This window comes from Channa argus, chromosome 17 (genome assembly GCF_033026475.1).
Source record: "Channa argus isolate prfri chromosome 17, Channa argus male v1.0, whole genome shotgun sequence".
Taxonomy (NCBI): Eukaryota; Metazoa; Chordata; class Actinopteri; order Anabantiformes; family Channidae; genus Channa; species Channa argus.
This window is the reverse complement of record NC_090213.1, coordinates 19,206,611-19,224,277: the sequence shown is the minus strand read 5'-3', so window position 1 is coordinate 19,224,277 and position 17,667 is coordinate 19,206,611. Positions and strand designations below refer to the sequence as shown.

Genomic DNA, 17,667 nt, shown 5'->3' with positions numbered 1-17,667 from the left:
CGTAGTGGCTCTTTCATATGGAGACATCTGTTGGTCACAGTAAATTCTTGCGGCTGCAGTGGGCTGGGACCTAATGTCGCCCCCCGACAATGCACCTATTTTAGGATCCGTGAAGAATGAATGTGTTTAAACAAAATGCTTTAAGAGAAATTAAGATGATGTGATAACTGCATGAGGGGCTGTGCTCTCACTCCATACTTCACATGTTTAACAAAGACAGGCTAGTCAATTGTGCAATTATACCCCAAATTTTCCTTTTTTACAGACTATTACAACATTGCAAATGGAACTAACTAAATGTGAGAAAATAAATACATAAAGGTAAACTTGTTGTAGCTATCTTATAATCTAGGAATGTGGATAACCCCCAACTTGACATGACCCACGTACCTACATATATAAAAACTACCTCTGGGCTTAATCATGGCATTTTTGCTTCCTGTGGAACGTGGCCACTTTATTCAGAATAAAGAAGCTGCTTGAAAGTAGTGAAACATGATTCCAACTTCTGATTACGAAGACCTGGATGAATTAGAGTTTTCACCGAGACACTTTAAAGTTAGCTTTTCCTCCTAAACATTGTTCTGTCACCTTCTCTACTTTTCTTTCATTTTTGTTTTGTCCCTCTCTTACTCATTTTCAGATACTGATAGCAAAATCCTCTGTGGCTCCATTTGCTGTGCTGAACTACACCATTCAGAAGCAGGGAATCTGTATAGATGGTAAGTGAATTTCTAGTTTTTTAAATTACAGACCAAGCATTTAGACAGTGCTGGGGCTGTACTGCTTTAATAATGGTTGTAGTTAAGGCACCTGGACAAAAGCATACACCCATAAAAAGAAACAAGTTTTCCATCTTTTTTTACAATGATGCTAATAAGCAATGTTTTTTATAATCATGCTTTAATAATGAAAATCAAAAATCTATTAAACAAGAAGTACTCTTAAACAGAAATCCTATTCTGGAAAAAAAATGATTGAGTAGATAAAACGTGAACAGTAGCAAGAAAAGGTAATAGCACTGTTAATGATCTTAACCAGAGTCAACAAGCACATTATTTTTAAGCACTAATGTCATGTTCTATCCGGTCTTAAACACACCCATTAAACGAAACAAAGTGATGTTGAAATTACTTTATTCAACAGCGTTTTAATAACTGGTTTAACCACCTCTGGCAGCAGTAACCTCAAGCAAGCACTGTAGCTGTGGAGTAGACGTGCACAATGTTCAGGAGGAATTTCTTCCTGAGAGAACCGATTCCTTCCTGATTTCGTTCTGCCAAATCTTTAAGACATCTGGTATAAACTGCCCTCGAGATCCTTCCACAGCATCTCTATTATGTTGAGGTCTGGGCTCTGACTAAGCATTCTATAGTAGATTTGTTGTTCAAGGCCATTGTCCTGCTTCATCATCCAGGTATTATCCGCTGGGAGACCTTGATACACTTGAAAACTTATTTTCCTTTCACTATGGCCAAGGCCCAAAGACAAAGCAGCCCCAAAACAGGATGCTTCCTCTGCTGTACTTCACTGTTGAGCTACTATTTTCATGTTGGTACCTTTTTCTCTTTTGACAGCATACATAGGGATATTTGTTCTTACTCTACATCTCTACATTTGTTTAATCTGTCCACCAGACATTTCCAATAGTGTTGTGGATTGTCAAGGTGGTCATTAGCAAACTCCAGGCATGCTGCAGTGTTGTTTTTGGAGAGCAATAACTTCTGCCCGGGGTCCTGCCACTGATGTTCATTGTTTTGAATATTGTTGACTCATAAACTGGGATGTTGACCAACTCCAGTGATTCTGCCAATTTCTGCAGAAAACCAGTGAATTGCAAATGGTGCCATTACAACTACTTATAACATCCTTAATTAGCCTCCACAAAGTCAAGGTTAGAATTATGCTAGTAGCAATTATCTTATTGTTATCAGCTAAAGTTTTTAATGCAGAGCCATGAATCATAACCCAATGTCTGTGTACTCAGTTTTTGCACACTACCTAAATACTGGATTAATCTATCAGATCTATATAACATATTTATGTCATGTTTATAAGTTTTTAAAGTGTCCATAATGTGTAATATTATTTCATACAATTTGTTTGTACAAATACTATATTATTTATGTACTACTATATAATAAATATCCCTGGGTAAAAGTAATGGCATATTAGAAAAGTACTAATAATTGGAGTGCTTCCCATCCTGGAGGGGAGAAGCCCGGTCAAAAACTAAAAGTAAAGCAAATTAGCAGAAAAGAAATGCAAATGTTAGCTTGTGTGTTTGATCCCATAGCTGAACTGCCTCTTAAATACACTGAAGAGAAGGATATTTTCTTATTCCCATTGTATAGTGGGGGTGAACAACCTTTTATTGTTTAATGGTTTGCATTCCTTCTCAGGGCCACATGGATTTTCATAACATGAACCTGAAGAGTAAAGAGCATTTAAAACGTCTGACAGCAGTTTGTGGTTGACCTCCTCCTCGCCTTAGGGTTGTCAGGGTTAACTTGTCTTTAAGAATGCAGTTTACATGGTTTACAATCTGTGGAGTAAGATATTCTACCAGATACTTTAGCTGACGTTACAACTAAATGAGCAGTTCTTTTTATGATATTACATTTTGGCTGACCTCTTTTAGCAAACCTCTGACAAGCTTTAGTTCTCATTTCTGCAATATCTATTAATGGAAATGTTTTGAACTTTATTCTGCAGAATGCTTGTGCAGCAATGTTCATTTTTTAAAGCTAGACCTAAATGATTGTATAGCAGTTATGAGTGGGTAGTGTTCTTTGGAATCTTGGATTGGAGCAGATAAACCTTTGAGAACACTTTTCAGTGCACATTAACTTTAGCTAATCTCAGTTACCTCTCTCTGTTTACATTACTAAATGCTAAAGACTCATGCTGTTTCCCAGAATCCAGTGCTGTGCCATCATCCTGGGCCAAATAAGCTAAATCAACATTGTGTAATACTATTACAAGTTCATATGCAGGCCACTCTCCCTCCCTCCCTCATCTTCATGCCAAGTCCTCATCTAGATAGATAGAGGCGCCTGGCACATGCTAAGCCAAGTCCACATATTTAAATAAACACAATCACCATTTTAGTAATCACTTTTTGGAACTGGAAATGACCTGAAACGCAAAGACATTGCACAATGTTTTCACTTCCCATCAACAGATTGCACTTCCCATCAAGACTCGTAACATTAAAACTTTTTGCAACACGTGATGTACAGGAAGACTAAATTGAACCAGTGTTTGAATTCCAAAGATCCTACAAACTGCTGCTAATCAGGCCTTCAAATGTGTTGCACTTCATTAACAAATTATAATTATGAGCAGAAACAGTATTGTTCCATATACAACATACATATATGTGTTCCATATACATAGAATATACATGTCTATTTGGATGTGAGAAAGATGGTAAAAAGAAAATGTAAAGAAACTTGCCAGTTTCAGTACAAATGGACTAAAAGTAGCACATAATCTCCTCACAAACCATGAGCCTTGCCCATCTTTGTTGTGTCATTCAGTGATCTCATTAGAGACTTTGTCCTGCAGTGTACATCGTTTCCAATAAGGAAGCTGCTGCGCCTGCTTACATAACAATCCTTGTGTTCGTCAGAAGTGTTTGTGACCAGTGTTTGCCAAATTCACAGATGCAAGACATTTACTTTCACATTTGAATGATTTAGTTAGTTATTCGGGCTCACCAAGAGGGGAAAGGTTGGTTTTCGCTGAGTGGAAACATTCAGATTGATCATTATTCCCCCTGACAACAGGAGAAACAAACAATATTTTGAGCTGGGATTAATTATGTGGGATAGATGAGGGCTAGCAGCTGATTCTCAAGCCCAGTTTAGAAATATAGAAATATTGCTCTTGACACTGCTGCCATAAATCAAAAGGAATACTGGGGCATACACTGTCATAACCATGCATTCTTAAGTTTTGAGCTCGTAAAGAGAAGCTGACCCTCAGTAATCAGATGGTTTGTGTAAATTGATGGAAAAAAGGGTTGTGTTTTAAACAGTGTTATGAAAAACACATCTGCATAACACACCAGCTCTTAGTGTTTTGTAACTTAACCTCATGCCAATTGCTGCATTTTACCTGACAGCAAAATCAACCAGGGGTGTGCCATCTGGTTTTAATACGACATGGAGATGATCAAGACACTGCTGGTGTGTGCCAAAACCACATACTTGTTTCTTTGGGCCATAAACTCCTGACAAGACATCCATCAAAATGGTCAGAGATGCAGTATGATCTTTGCTGACCTACACGTGATATTGGCAGTGCCTCCAAATGTTTCAGGGAGTTGTTAGTTTGTCTGGGCAGACCTTATGTAAGGAGGTAAGCTTGTGTGAGAAGGCACTGGAACTAATGCAAAAATGTCTTTCTCTGTTAAGAAAATAAATGGGAAACAGACTAGGCTTGTGGCAGAGAGGGGATGTATGGCAGGGAAGAGAACTGGCATGAGGACAGAGATACAGTGTGTGATGCTGCATTGTACCGTAGAACCCACTTTTTAATGGCTTCTTGTCTTTACAAAACTTGGAAGCTTCAGAGCATTGTATAGAAGCTCTGACTGACACGTGGGAAAACATCTTGCAGGGTCAACAAAGAACAGTGAGAAGAAAGATATGGCGCAAGATGTGTTTCTCTTCTGTGCGTGTCTCACACAGGTTGGGTGAGACCCATGAATCTCAGCCCTGGCCCACAAGTGTGCTCAGACACGGTTGAAGTACTGGATAATAGTCCCTATTAGCCCCCTCATCTCATAGGCCCTGACCCAACTCAAATGCACCAATAATCAAATTAAACTCTTAAACTACAAAACAGACTTATTACTGCTCTGCATGCAGTTCAGCCTCTCAGCAGTTTGGTCATGGGAGACTGGATGTGCCCACCCTTACAGCTACGTTGGCTAAAGTGTGTGAGGAGTGCTGCTTTCATTCTGGCATCTCTCTCCTGTTCTCTGCTTAAAGTAAAAAACTTAAGGCCGGCAAGAGTTGTTATATTACTTGTTTCTCTCCTCTAAAGGTCAAATCATTTTTGTGTTTGAAATTCAGAGCCAAAGTTATGTCAGAATATTTACATGACTTTCAGTTGTCAGTGATTCCCCTAATGTATATTCTACATCCTATTTAACTTTATAAACATATGCATATGTCAGAATATACTCTTTAATACTTACTCTAATAATAATAATAGTAACAATAATAATAATAATAATAATAACTCTTATATAATTAAACCAAGAAGGTGGTAACTTCTGGGTTGGCCTACAAAAATCCACCATCCCTACAATACTCTATTAAAATATTAAACTATAAAAACTTAACTTAGCACTGTGCTCAGCACTTTCTATTATTGATAGAATGGCTCTTCCTGTACTTCCTAACCACTTAACCCATTTTCACTCTTCTTGCACTATAGGTGGAAACAATAGAGAACCCTCACTATTGTAATTTGACTACAGAACATTTTGCTATCATCATCATTAATCGAAAATGCTGCAGCAAGAGTGCTGTCTGGAATTAGCAAGAAAGATCAAATTTTACCTTCACTAGCTTCTCTCCATTGGTTTCCAATTAAATTTAGAATAGAATTTAAAACCCTGCTTCCTACATATAAAGCTCTGAATGGTCAGACTCCATCATATATAGAAGACCTCATAGCACCATATCATCCCAGTAGACCACTTCGATCTCAGAATGCAGGCCTACTTGTGGTTCCCAGAATTTCCAAAGGTAGAATGGGAGGCAGAGCCTTTAGCTATCAAGCTCCTCTCCTCTGGAACCAGCTCCCAGTTCAGATTCGGGAAGCAGACCCCCTCTCTACTTTTATGTCTAGGCTTAAAACCTTCCTCTTTGATAAAGCTTATACTTAGCTTATAGTTATGCTGCTATAGGCTTAGACTGCTGGGGGACCCACCCCCCAATGCACTGAGCTCCTTTCCTCCTCTTGTCCCTCTCTCCTCTCTTCTCACCCCACAATTGTCACCACTGTATGACATTAACCATGGGTATTTTCTCCTGTAGTTGTCTTTGTCCTTCTCTGTCTCCCTCTCTTTGTCCCTTTCTGCAGGTGTCCCAAGGCTTAGAAGCTGTGGGTTTTCCAATGTGCAGCTGCTGGTCCTACCAACCTGCCTGATGTTTTGTTGTTGTTTTTGTTGCCCTTTTTCTTCTCTCTCTTCACTTTCCACTCAACCCAACCGGTCAAGGCAGATGGCTGCCCAACCATCTTTTTAGTCTTGACTTTATTCTGTAAAGTGCCTTGAGATGACTTTGTGGTGAATTGGCGCTATATAAATAAAGTTTAATTGAATTGAATTGAATCATCAACCGCCAAAATATGTTGCAACATGTATCCTTAAGATTACATGACAAAAAAGGAAAATATGATTCATTCAGAGACCACCCAAAACACACCCTACTAAACCAAAAACAAAAAAAGAATTCAAAATGCACACCGCACGGCAAAAGGGCAAAACAGTAACAGTCAATGAGCAGCAATACAAATATCCATTCATTCATTATCCAAACTGGTTTTTGCTTTTTGTTTTTTGTTAAGGGTTATGGGGGAAGCTGATTCTAGCTGTTAGATGTCGAGAGATGGGGCACATCCTGGACAGGGCTGATTCAGAGAAAACGATAACCCAGAGTACCTGGAGGAAATGTACAAAAGCAAAGCAAGAGCATCCAAATTCTATACTGAAAAGTGCTCATAGGCCTGGATGTGAACAGGAGATCTTCTGCAGTGAATCCAGATTAAATATGAAACACTCACCAGTGCTTGTCACGTTTAGTATAAGGGCAGGCCCAAGTGAAGAAATGACGAGAGGGAGTAAACAATAGTCCTTACGTTTTTTCAATGAATAAACCTGTCTAACATAAATTTGCTACTGAGAGGAAGACGTGAAAAAACATGGCAGATAAGAAAAACGTTGAATACGAATATGAAAGGCTAAGGAAACAAAAACAGAAATAAACCAAACCTCAGACCGGGAGCAGGCAACAGAGTTCAAAAACTAGACTTAGGAAAAACGGGAGCTGGGTTGTTGCGTGAATAGTAAAGATGGAGGATCTGGCAGAGACTGTGGGGAGAGCTGGGTATGAATGAACCAGGGAACAGGTGAAAACAATCAGAGTGATGAATAAAACATGAGGCAGGACGCAGGTAAAAGGGGCAAACAAATAAAAGTCCAGGGCAGGAAGTGGAACTGAGGTCTGGATCATGACAGTGCTGATATCATCATCTTTATAACAAAATCCATCCTTCGTTCCTTGTGTATGTCTGTAAGCGAGTGAGGACATGATCATAAGACGATCCTTTGCTTTTAAATCCATTAGCACGTTCTGTTTACCGGACATTACCGACACCAGTGTTGAAAGTCATGTCCGCTTGGTCTTTTTTCTTAAGGTTTAATGATCTTCCCAAATGCTCCTCAAACGTCTGTGTTATTCTTCTGTGTTGTAGCTGCCTTTTTGATGTTACTTGAATTTACAAACCCTGTTGAGCTCCATGTCCCTTTCTCTATGGAGACACCTAAACAGTCCAGGCAATACAGTTCAGCTTATTCCTCTGTTTTGTTGTGGGTCAAGTGCCAATCATAGTTTGCTGTAAGACATAATGCAACTGTGGCCCCTCATGGTCATCAGTTGTAATTCTGGTCTGCCGCTCTGTGTAATCTTGTCATTTTCCTCAAATAGTCTCAATGCCATGAATAATAAATCTGAAATAAGATCAACAGATTGCCCTCCTTCAGCCATGATGTAACTGTGTACACACTACTCAGTAGTGCAGTCACTAAATTCATTAAACATTACAAATAGCTACCTAACTTCAACCTCTGGGCCTCTCAACTGTATAATGTGGTAACTGCAGCAACATCCCTCCACTTTCATGTGTAGGCGTACTGACACATTGATGAAGTAAAAGAATATTTCCATTATACTAAATGTGATTGGCTATTTAGTTTATCAATATTAAAGTCTGTCTTTATTCATTTACATTACAGGAGCCTTAATCATACATTCTGCAGGCCTCTGAGAAAGACTCAGGCTGACCAAAACTACGCAGTGACAGCAGAGAAAAATCTGACTCACACAGACCACGCATTGCAAAATGTGATGTTTCAAGGAATTCAATAATTAAGGTTTCACAATAATGTTGCAAAAATTTTATTCAGATATTTAAGATAGTTTTTTTTTTTTTTTAAATTATGTGAAATATTGTGCATTCAATACCGGCCGTAAGCCATCACCACTGGGAGGAAATCCAACAAGAGCTTCTTCAAATACAGAGCCATGAGCCCTCTGCAGCACTGTGTCATCTATTATGTCCAAATTCTCTCTTAATCCCTCTTGTAGCATTTATGTTCTGCATTTAGGGCCTTATAAGCTCTACATGTAAATGTGTTAATTCATACACTGATCGGCAACAACATTAAAACCAATTACATAGTGTTTCATTGACTTCCCTCTGTCGCCAAAATAGCTCTGACCCATTGAATGTGCACATTGTAGGCTTTTTTTGGCAGAGAATAGAGTTTCAGGATGGGCACTGTGACTGGTCTAGAGCTACGGTACACAGCCCCAAAGCTGAAGAAGAACTCTGTAATACAGTGTGTGTAACTGTCGAATTTTTACTAGTTTGTGCTACAGTAGTAGATTCAACCAGATGGGCTAACATTCCCTCCTCATATGTGCCAGTATGTCTTGCATGCCTTCGACCCTGTTTTCCTTACTTGGCCCATTTTTGCTAATTACTGACCACTGCATACCTGGAACACTGCACAAGAACTGCTGTTTTGGACATGATCAAGTTGTCTAGTCATCACAATTTGGCCATTTCAAAAGTCGCTTAGGTCTGTACACACGCCCACTTTTTCAACTTCCGAAACATCAACTTCTACAACTGACTGTACACTTGCTAAAATATATAGTCCCCCGCTCACTGATTGCAAAAGTATTTGAACAGCATTTGTTTTTGATATAGACTGAAAACATTTGAGATGCCACTGTGATAAGATGATCAACCGGCCTGGGTGCCTGAGCAGCAGGTCGGAAAACGTGTACAGCATGGCTAAATTTTGAAAGTTAAATTACTTGTATTTCAAACATTACCATGATGTTTGGCATGGATCTCCTCTGATTTTGAGCAGCTCTGTGTGTGTGAAGTAGTGATCAGCAGATGTTGTTGCATGCCAGAGCAGAGGAGTGTCCATCTGTCCATCTTTAAAGCAGCCCCAGCCAACTGAGACCAAATGACACAGCAGTAATTCGTAGGAGCTTCATTTCCTCCCACCACGCGGTGCCTAAATATGGAGAGAATTAAACCCTGCATTGTGTAATCCCTTTATATAACTGGGACATTGAAGACATCAGCAATAGGCTTTTGTTTGACAGTTTGGTGAGGAGTGTGTTTCTCTGAAAACAGTTGACACACACTTACAGTCTGAACACATGCTGTTTCCTGGGATAGACATGAGTCCAGGAATGACTCTGTTAGACAGAAGAAATCCATAAAGCCCTTTCCTGGAGACTTTCCTGTCTAAAAAAAAAAAAAAAAAAAACATTTTCAGAATTAAATTGGATAAGATGGCTACATTGCGACGTCCACATTCACTATATAGGGGAACCCGCTTCTTGCATCTGCATTGAATGTTGTACTTTATGCCTCCTGTTTGTGGCAAAGTACCAGATAGTCTTGGCTCTACTCCCATAATTTGTTTTTCCATACGGCAAAAGTTGCAGATAACACTTGATACCTGGTAGATTTTTGCTACCACCTCTATCGAATGTGAAAACACTGCGGACTATTGATTGGTTCAAAACAAGCATCATTACCATTCGAACTGCAGTCATCTTATTATCTAAAGCAAAATTCAACAAAAATATTTCCAAAACCCTCCTGAGAATCTTTTTCAGCCGTCAGTCTCGCTGCTTTCAGCGTCTCCTCTCCTTTTTTCAGACAAAAATCCACATAGCGTGAGTTAACGGGATTCCTTAAATATTGTACTTTTACCTGTGTGTCACGTTGTAGGTGATGTTTTTAATCAAGGTCTCATGCAGCATGAGCATGACAACCAGTTGATATATAATATATTTGCAGTAAAAGCGAGTAGAGATGTAGAAAAAGAGAAGAAGATTAGAAAAATTGTATTATAGCAAATGGTGCATGGCAGATACTATAAAAATGCAGTTTCTTAGAATATTTTGTTGATTTTTGATAGAAAATCTGCAGTTTGGATAGGCTCATCACATCTTCTTAATCTAAATCAGAATTTTTTTTTTGCAGGAAAAAATTAATCAAACTTAAAAGCAGAAGGCTTAGGGGCGAAATTGCACCTTTGCTCATTCAGCTTAGACATATGAAAACGGTTCCTACTCTGACGTATGAGGGAAAAAGGTTTTTTTATGGTTCATACTTTCTGTCATCCGAACAAAGGAAAAGGGGGGAATAACTTCCAGGTTTAGTTTAAGGAACAAAAATTGCTCTGGTCTGAAAGCGCATTATAGTTACACTCCATTAACCGCATGTGAGAGGTCACACAAATGGCCATTAAACCCGCCACTGTAGGTTATTCCTGAAAATCCAATAAAGCACCTGTGTCACTTCAGCTATCCCCCTGGTACTCTGAGTGAGTGCTTGCTTGTCATGTCAGCTATCTAGTAACTTCAGTTTTGTCTGCTCTCATGCTTATTTTGGATTTCTCTGAGTAACAGCATGCTAAAAGTGACGCGATGATAAAGATCCTATGAACAGGGGAACTGAAAAACAAAGACCAGCCTGAGTGTGGAGGGAAGAGAGAGAAAGTAAAGAGATGAGAATGGATCTGGGAGGTGTAATACCTGTAGAAAAGTTTTTTTTTTTTTTTTTTTTTTTTACAAGAGCAGGAGAACAAAGAGGGCTTTGTGCTGAGAGTGGAGTGGAGCCAGGGCTTAGGGAGTGTTTAGCATTGTACACTGACTGCATTCCTGCTGTGTGATTACGAGCCACTTTTAATTTATTCTCCTCCATACTTAACTCTGCCCTGCCTTCCTCTTGCCTTTTGAGACTCTCTGTTCTTTTCTGTCCATTTTGTATTCATTTGTCACCCACTGTCTCTCCTGTTTTAATTTCAGGCAATCATTACACTTTTTATCATTACACTCTCTTTGTAAACTCCTCTTTGATTTTCACTGCAGAATTTTTGGATCAAGGAATATATGTATAACAGGATGGGCCTTGGTCATGTCACTTGTTATTCAGAATTTAAAGTACCATTTGCCAAACTAATGATCTGTGTAATTTCAAACTTGCCTCTCTCCAAGTTTGAATAGATTACTGGTGTGTAGCTACATAACTATAAATTTAAACTAGTTGTTTCTCTGCTGGAGGTGGGCTCACACAGTTGGAGCTCACTGTAGCTCTGGGGACGACTGTGGCGCAGGAAGGTAGAGCGGTTATCCACCAATCAACACAAATGTGTGTGTGAATGGGTGAATAAGAAGCAGTGTAAAGCGCTTTGAGTGCCAATAGGTAGAAAAGCGCTATATAAGTGCAGAACATTTACCATTTAACATTTAAAGCTGTGTAGGTCAAAATGGACTATCAAGGTTCTTTGAAACCCATTTTTTGTCTCTCTCCCGAAGTCTGAAACCCTACCAACACAGCTCAGAGGAACATGAGGACACTTTACACCTGTAGACCATGAAAAAGTTGTGATTCGCAGAAGGACTGGATATGAGTTGCCGTCACAAGTGAAGTAGTTTAGGTATCTCAGAGTCCTTTTCACAAGTAAGGGTTAAATGGAGTGTGGGATGGACGGGTTGTTGGTGCAGTGTCAGCTGTAATGTGGAAATTGTACATAAGCACTGTGGTGAAAAGGGAGATAAGACAGAAAGAACTCTTAACAATCTAAGGATTTTCAGAGTTGAAAATCAGCCCATCAGCATGGGATGGTCCTAAAATTCACTGTGTGTGATGTATTTCTTTTAGCAAACTTAAAAATATAAAAATAATAGTATGAACGTGCGAGCCATGCCTATAATCATTACAGCAGTCCACCTGAGAAGTGATGTGTAAAACCAGAAATGATAAATTCCTGGATAAAAATAATGCTACATGCAACTTCTTAAAGGCCCAGTCTTGAATAGAAATTTGACCTATGACCCACAGCAAATGTGTTTTTACAATGCTGAGCTTTTAGTGAACAGAGAGCCAGAGTGTCCCTGAACAAGAAAGCTATAAAAGCAGATTAGCTGTGTAGCACCATTCACTCTTATATAACTCTCCTCTATCAGAGAAGAAACTTACCCACAAAAGCAGAATGCTGTGCAGATTGGATTCAGCGATGTGACAAAGTAGTTGATTAACTAAAGTGTGTGAATTTCTCGTTTAATCAGTGACCGAGGCAGCTGCCTTCCTGACTTTCACTTTATAGCTTGTTAAAGTAACCTACATTAGCCCCTAATGACAGAAAACACACAGCATCAAAACATTAAAGACATGCTGCAAATTGTAAAAGGCATAAAAATTCAAGAACACAAACAAAAGGAAAATGCAGCAAGATTTTAGTTCCCAGTTTGTATTATTTAGTATCTGTAGCAATGGACTGGCAATGCAAAAGTCAGAGTGTCCTGATATCCCAGTAGTTAGAGTGCATGGCATATAACTGCAGCATTAATATCTGGCTGCGCATCCTTATAGCATGTGATGCACCATCTCTTCCCTCATGTTTCCTGTCTGCTCTACACTTACACCTATCTATGTGTTGGTATCTTTAAGGCACACATCAAGGGTGGATGATATGACAGTGATATCAGCATTGGTGTTATAGACATCTTTTAGTGCCGATCTGTCTTTTAGTCCTAAATATGTCATAATTGTGGCAGGTCACATGTTTAGCACTCTTAGTCAACAGTGTAAATATTTTAAAGTTTGGGGTTTCTGTTTTAATTTAGATGTATTTATCAGGTCGAATGTGTTTACTGTCACTGACCTGATGGGAAAGCTTTTTCCTTTTTTGTTTTTTTGTTTTTTTATTACAGTTTCCTGTAGATTTCAGGTAGTATTTAACCCAGCTGTAATGTGTGTGTTGGAAATACAGGGGGGGATTTTACAAAGTTCTCTTAGAGACAGAGAAGTGAATCCAGCCGAGGAAGGAATATCTGAACAGTTTTGTTCAGTTTTTCTTTCTGATTATGTGAATGTCTGAAGTTCAGTGTTCCTTTCTACACTATGCTCATAGATAGAGACACAAATAACAACTAGACTAAATACTCTTTTCAAGCAGCCTACAATAAAAGCATGCACAATATAAACCTATGTTAGAGTCGCTCAGCTTGATCCTTATAGGCTAATGAACTCTTTTGTACATCAGTGTGTCCTTCTGTGTATATTTGATGTAGATTTTCGATGTCTGTCTGTGATTCAATGGGGTCACTTTGGTGTAATGTTTGTCTTTTTGTAAAGCAGCGCAGTGATGCAAAATTATTTTAAATTCTGCAGTGTCATTGTTAAACAGCCTAACGGGTGAATATTGGACTAGTTATTTTAAGCTCACTACCAACAACCTCGGAACTCCACACTGAGCTGCTGTTATAAGTGTTTAATCAACAGAGTCAGCAAAAAGCCAAAGAGAGGCAGCAGCTCCTGTTACTCAGGGTGTTTTCAAACCTATAATTTGTTTGCTACGGTCTCATTTTGTGCCTGAGACAGTGTTGTGTTGCTCCATTATGTGAATTACTTTTCTCAGCGAATAAAAATTGGGCTAACTAAAAATACTACCATCCCCAGAAGGACCTTAATTTGTACTTTCCTAAAATGAAGTCCATCTACAGGTGCATCTAGGTGTGTGATAGGTCCAGTTACCACAGGAAGAAAGGGATTCAGAGTAGGATTCTCTCTTTGATTTAAAAACAAAATAAGTTCTGGGAAATTTTATAGGACTCAAAGTCATTAGGGAGCAGCTATTGATAAGCAGGACACTTCCAGAACAGGAGGCTAAAATGTATCTGTGGCACTGTGGACTGTGGCATGTCCCTGTAAGTCAGCTGCCTGTTAATAAAGGGGGAAAAAAAAGTAAATGTGAAGCGATGCACTGTGGTTTCTCTCCAGTGAAACTTGTCTTTGGCACAACATCCAGTGCAAACATATGTCTGACAGTTTGGTATTTGGCAATGTAAGTCGTTGGTGTTGTGGTGGAAAATGAGTCTTTGTAGTTTGCAATGAGAATTAGATCTTTCACAAGTTGTCTTTCAGGTTCTGGAGAAACATCGTGCGGACAACCAGGTGCATTTGCAAACAAGAGCAAACTAAAAACAATGCGGCAACATTCGATCAATGTTTAAGGAAATAGCCAGTATGAGAGAAAAATCAACATGCAAAATGAATATTTTATGTGCTCATCATATCCCTGTGTCAACAGTTACTTCACTGATGGTGTATTTATTAATCACCACACCCTACTTTTTATATTCACTTTCATTAGTTGTAGTTGCACTGCTGCAGCAAGACATTCTGCAAGATCAGATTTAAAAATCACCTGAGATTAAAAATATAAGCACTTGTTATATGGTGCAATGCTAATTATGGCATAAGACTTTTCATTAATTTTATAGGCGTATTGTGGCCCTTAGGGCAAAGAGATGCACCATCAACAGAACTAGCTGCTATGACTGCTGTCACTATACGTCACGCCGTCTATATCTGGGCACAAAAAGTGGCACCTGAACACACCGCAAAAACCACAGCCCACGGTCAACTAGCACATATGGGTGCATCTGCATGAAAGGAGGGGAAAGCAGAAGACCTGGGATCCCGGATATGTCAACTTCAAAAGCGTTTACTTACTATTCTCAATTCTAATTGAGTAAATGTAAATTACTACATAAACAGGTGTTGCAAACTATTGGTCTTTTCTGATGTGCTGTGCAGCCAATCAGAGGGGTCTCGCTCACTGACAAACCTCTGCTGATTCAACATGCTGAATTGGTTGAAATTCTGCTGACACGGCTTCAATTAGTGCCAACAATGTGGGACACACCACAAAAACTAAGGTGAAAAAAGCTCATCGAAACCCCGACGCTGGTCGACAGCGGACTGTCGGCTTAGTGTGTCACGGCCCTTAGATCCCAGGTGGGTCCAATGAGTGGTGCATCTCTGGGCCATTATTCCTGCCAAAACCAAACTTGAACCACACTAGAGAGTCTTTTCTTCTGATGTTTCCTTCCCATAGCTCTGAACAACTGCAGTGTCAACTGCCCAGCTGTTAAGCATGAAAAGAGAGGACAGTTAAGTGTCTGTGGTGGTTGGATGCGGGTGAAATGCGAGTAGGAAGTTGTAGATGAGGGTGGTCTGGTCGGGCAAACGAGGGCAAATGGCCCAGAATTAAATCCTCCTCTCAGAGCAATCAAAGCCAGGATGGCCAATTTAATTCTAAGAGGATATTGGTGTTCCCATAGGCTTCCCCTGCTTCCTACCCCCACCCCAGTTCCCCCTGCCCTCGTGGCCAACATTATTCACTCTGTGGTCACTCTTAAGTTTCACACGGCAAACAGGGGCACGATTATTCTCTTTCTGGCCGATTTCGCTTACAGCATAAACTCATGGCAGGCAAACACACAGAAGGAAATGCAGCAGGACCTTAATTCATCTGCCTCTTCAGTTAGGTCACTCTACATGCCTGTCCTGACGTATCATTTTTATGTCTTGAAACCTTGAAATTATTTTAAAGTGTTTTGGTTCTTTGAATGAAAGACGAACGAATCGTTTGCGGTCTCAGTGTATTGGTGTAGAGGTTGTCAAACTACCTATAGAGGGATAAGCTTATAGACACATCACTGCAGATGCCAAAATACCAGGAACGTAATTACCTAAAAGAGTCCACTGGAGATGTGTCAGGGACAACCAGATGAGAGTTCACTGTGACAATCTTTATTCCAGTCCAAACCACAGGGTTGGTTACTATTTACCATGAAGGAATTTTAAACAAAACGAAATAAAAGCTGATCGTTTATACTTCCTTGATGACTGCATGTCTGTATGTCCCTTCCATTTTGGCAAACATGATATCTTAGTTATGTGTCCATGCAGTTGGTTAACATTCTGTACAAATGTCCGATTGACCTCATAGATGAACTCATTAGCTTAGACATGTACACTGATCACACAGACAACATCACCACGTGTGGTCTTGATAATATCATGGAGGAAAAGGGTCAGCGTGTCAACTCAGAGTGTAGGACATTTTGGAGCTGCAGACTACTCAGAGGAGGTGGTAAAAGTACAAAAACTCCATACTCAAGTGAAAGTGCAAATATTGACCTAAAAATATTATCTACTACAAGCATCAATTTAACTCTATTATTCAATTCAAAATAGTTGGCAGATTATTTACATTTTACAAGTGCAATAGTCAAAGTGCTCCACTAAGAAAACAATGCATTTCGAACAATACTGAAATTATGGCAAGTCAGTCATTCTGATACATTAGGATTTACTACAGTAGTTTGTAATAATTTTAAAAGAAAACGACTTGTCTGGCATGATGAGCCTACTATAATCAATTTATAGCTACAGATACATGTTTGCTTTTACTGTCAAACATCTTAGGGCAATTCAAAAGGTAATTCCATGCTTCCATGCTGTTCATTTAGAAACTCTTGCTCTCACCATACTGTGGCTTTAAAAGTATTCAAAATATTAGTTAATGGGCAACGGTTTTTGAGGAAAAGGAGACTAAAACTAAAATGTATCCATTTAGAATCAAACTATGGACGTTCTTATGTTTTGTATTTTTATGTCAGCAAATGAAAACTAAGCAATGTGACAGGCAGACAAATGGACTTTCGTAATGCAAAGACGTATTCACTGAACTGCAGCATCTGTGGAATCAAAGTTCGGCTTATCGTCAGTGAAACAGTTTCCTCCACCTGGTTAAATACAGTATCTATGGTTTAAAATGTGTTTTAACCAATTAGCCTGTTGGACCACGATTAAAAAGAGGCATTTTACATTCAGTTCACTTTCTGTCTCTGGGACCTGATCTTACTGGGTTAATGAAACGTACGTATCAGTCCGCTGACAATTTGAGAAGATGAAGCAAAAACAGCTGAAACTACTGTGAAAAAGCAGCAGCATGGTACATCATGTGGTGTGTGTCTTACCTGGGAAAGAAATGGCATCAGGATGCAGTATAAGAAGAAGGCAGTGTGATGCTTTTTACAATGTTCTGCTGGTGTTACTTTGTCATGTAACACCTACTTAAACATGGATGCTGACCAAGAACATCCTTTCACAGAAGCATTATTCCCTAATGTCGGCAGGCTAAAGCACCCTGCCACTGCAAAAATGGCCTTAACAATGATCTTAGGTGTTGACTTGGCCTCCAAATTCTCCAATGCAAATGAGTATCTGCAGGGTGTGCTGTAAAAATAAGTCGCAAATTGCAGAAGTTCAAGGATCTGCTACTAATGCCTTGGTGCCAGATACCACAGGATACCTCCAGAGGTCCGGAGGAGTCCATGCCACGATAGGTGAGGGCTGACTTGGTGGCAGAAGTGGGACCTGCTCACAATTCGGTGGGTAGTCGTAATGTGAGGTTATGGACAATTAAGTGGAAAAGGGTCATTGGTCCCATTGCTTAGCACAAAGACTGGCAGA

The 17,667-nt window shown here is 39.5% G+C and overlaps 1 protein-coding gene across 2 annotated transcripts in view; it reads left to right on the top strand.

Moving 5' to 3' along the window:
- rad51b (RAD51 paralog B) overlaps nt 1-17,667 on the top strand; it is a 52,058-nt gene that overhangs the window by 24,792 nt on the left and 9,599 nt on the right. For both annotated transcript variants that reach the window (XM_067481665.1, XM_067481664.1), the window contains exon 9: nt 644-722. In XM_067481665.1, coding sequence (XP_067337766.1) covers nt 644-722 — 79 coding nt within the window. The remainder of the gene's footprint in view (nt 1-643; nt 723-17,667) is intronic.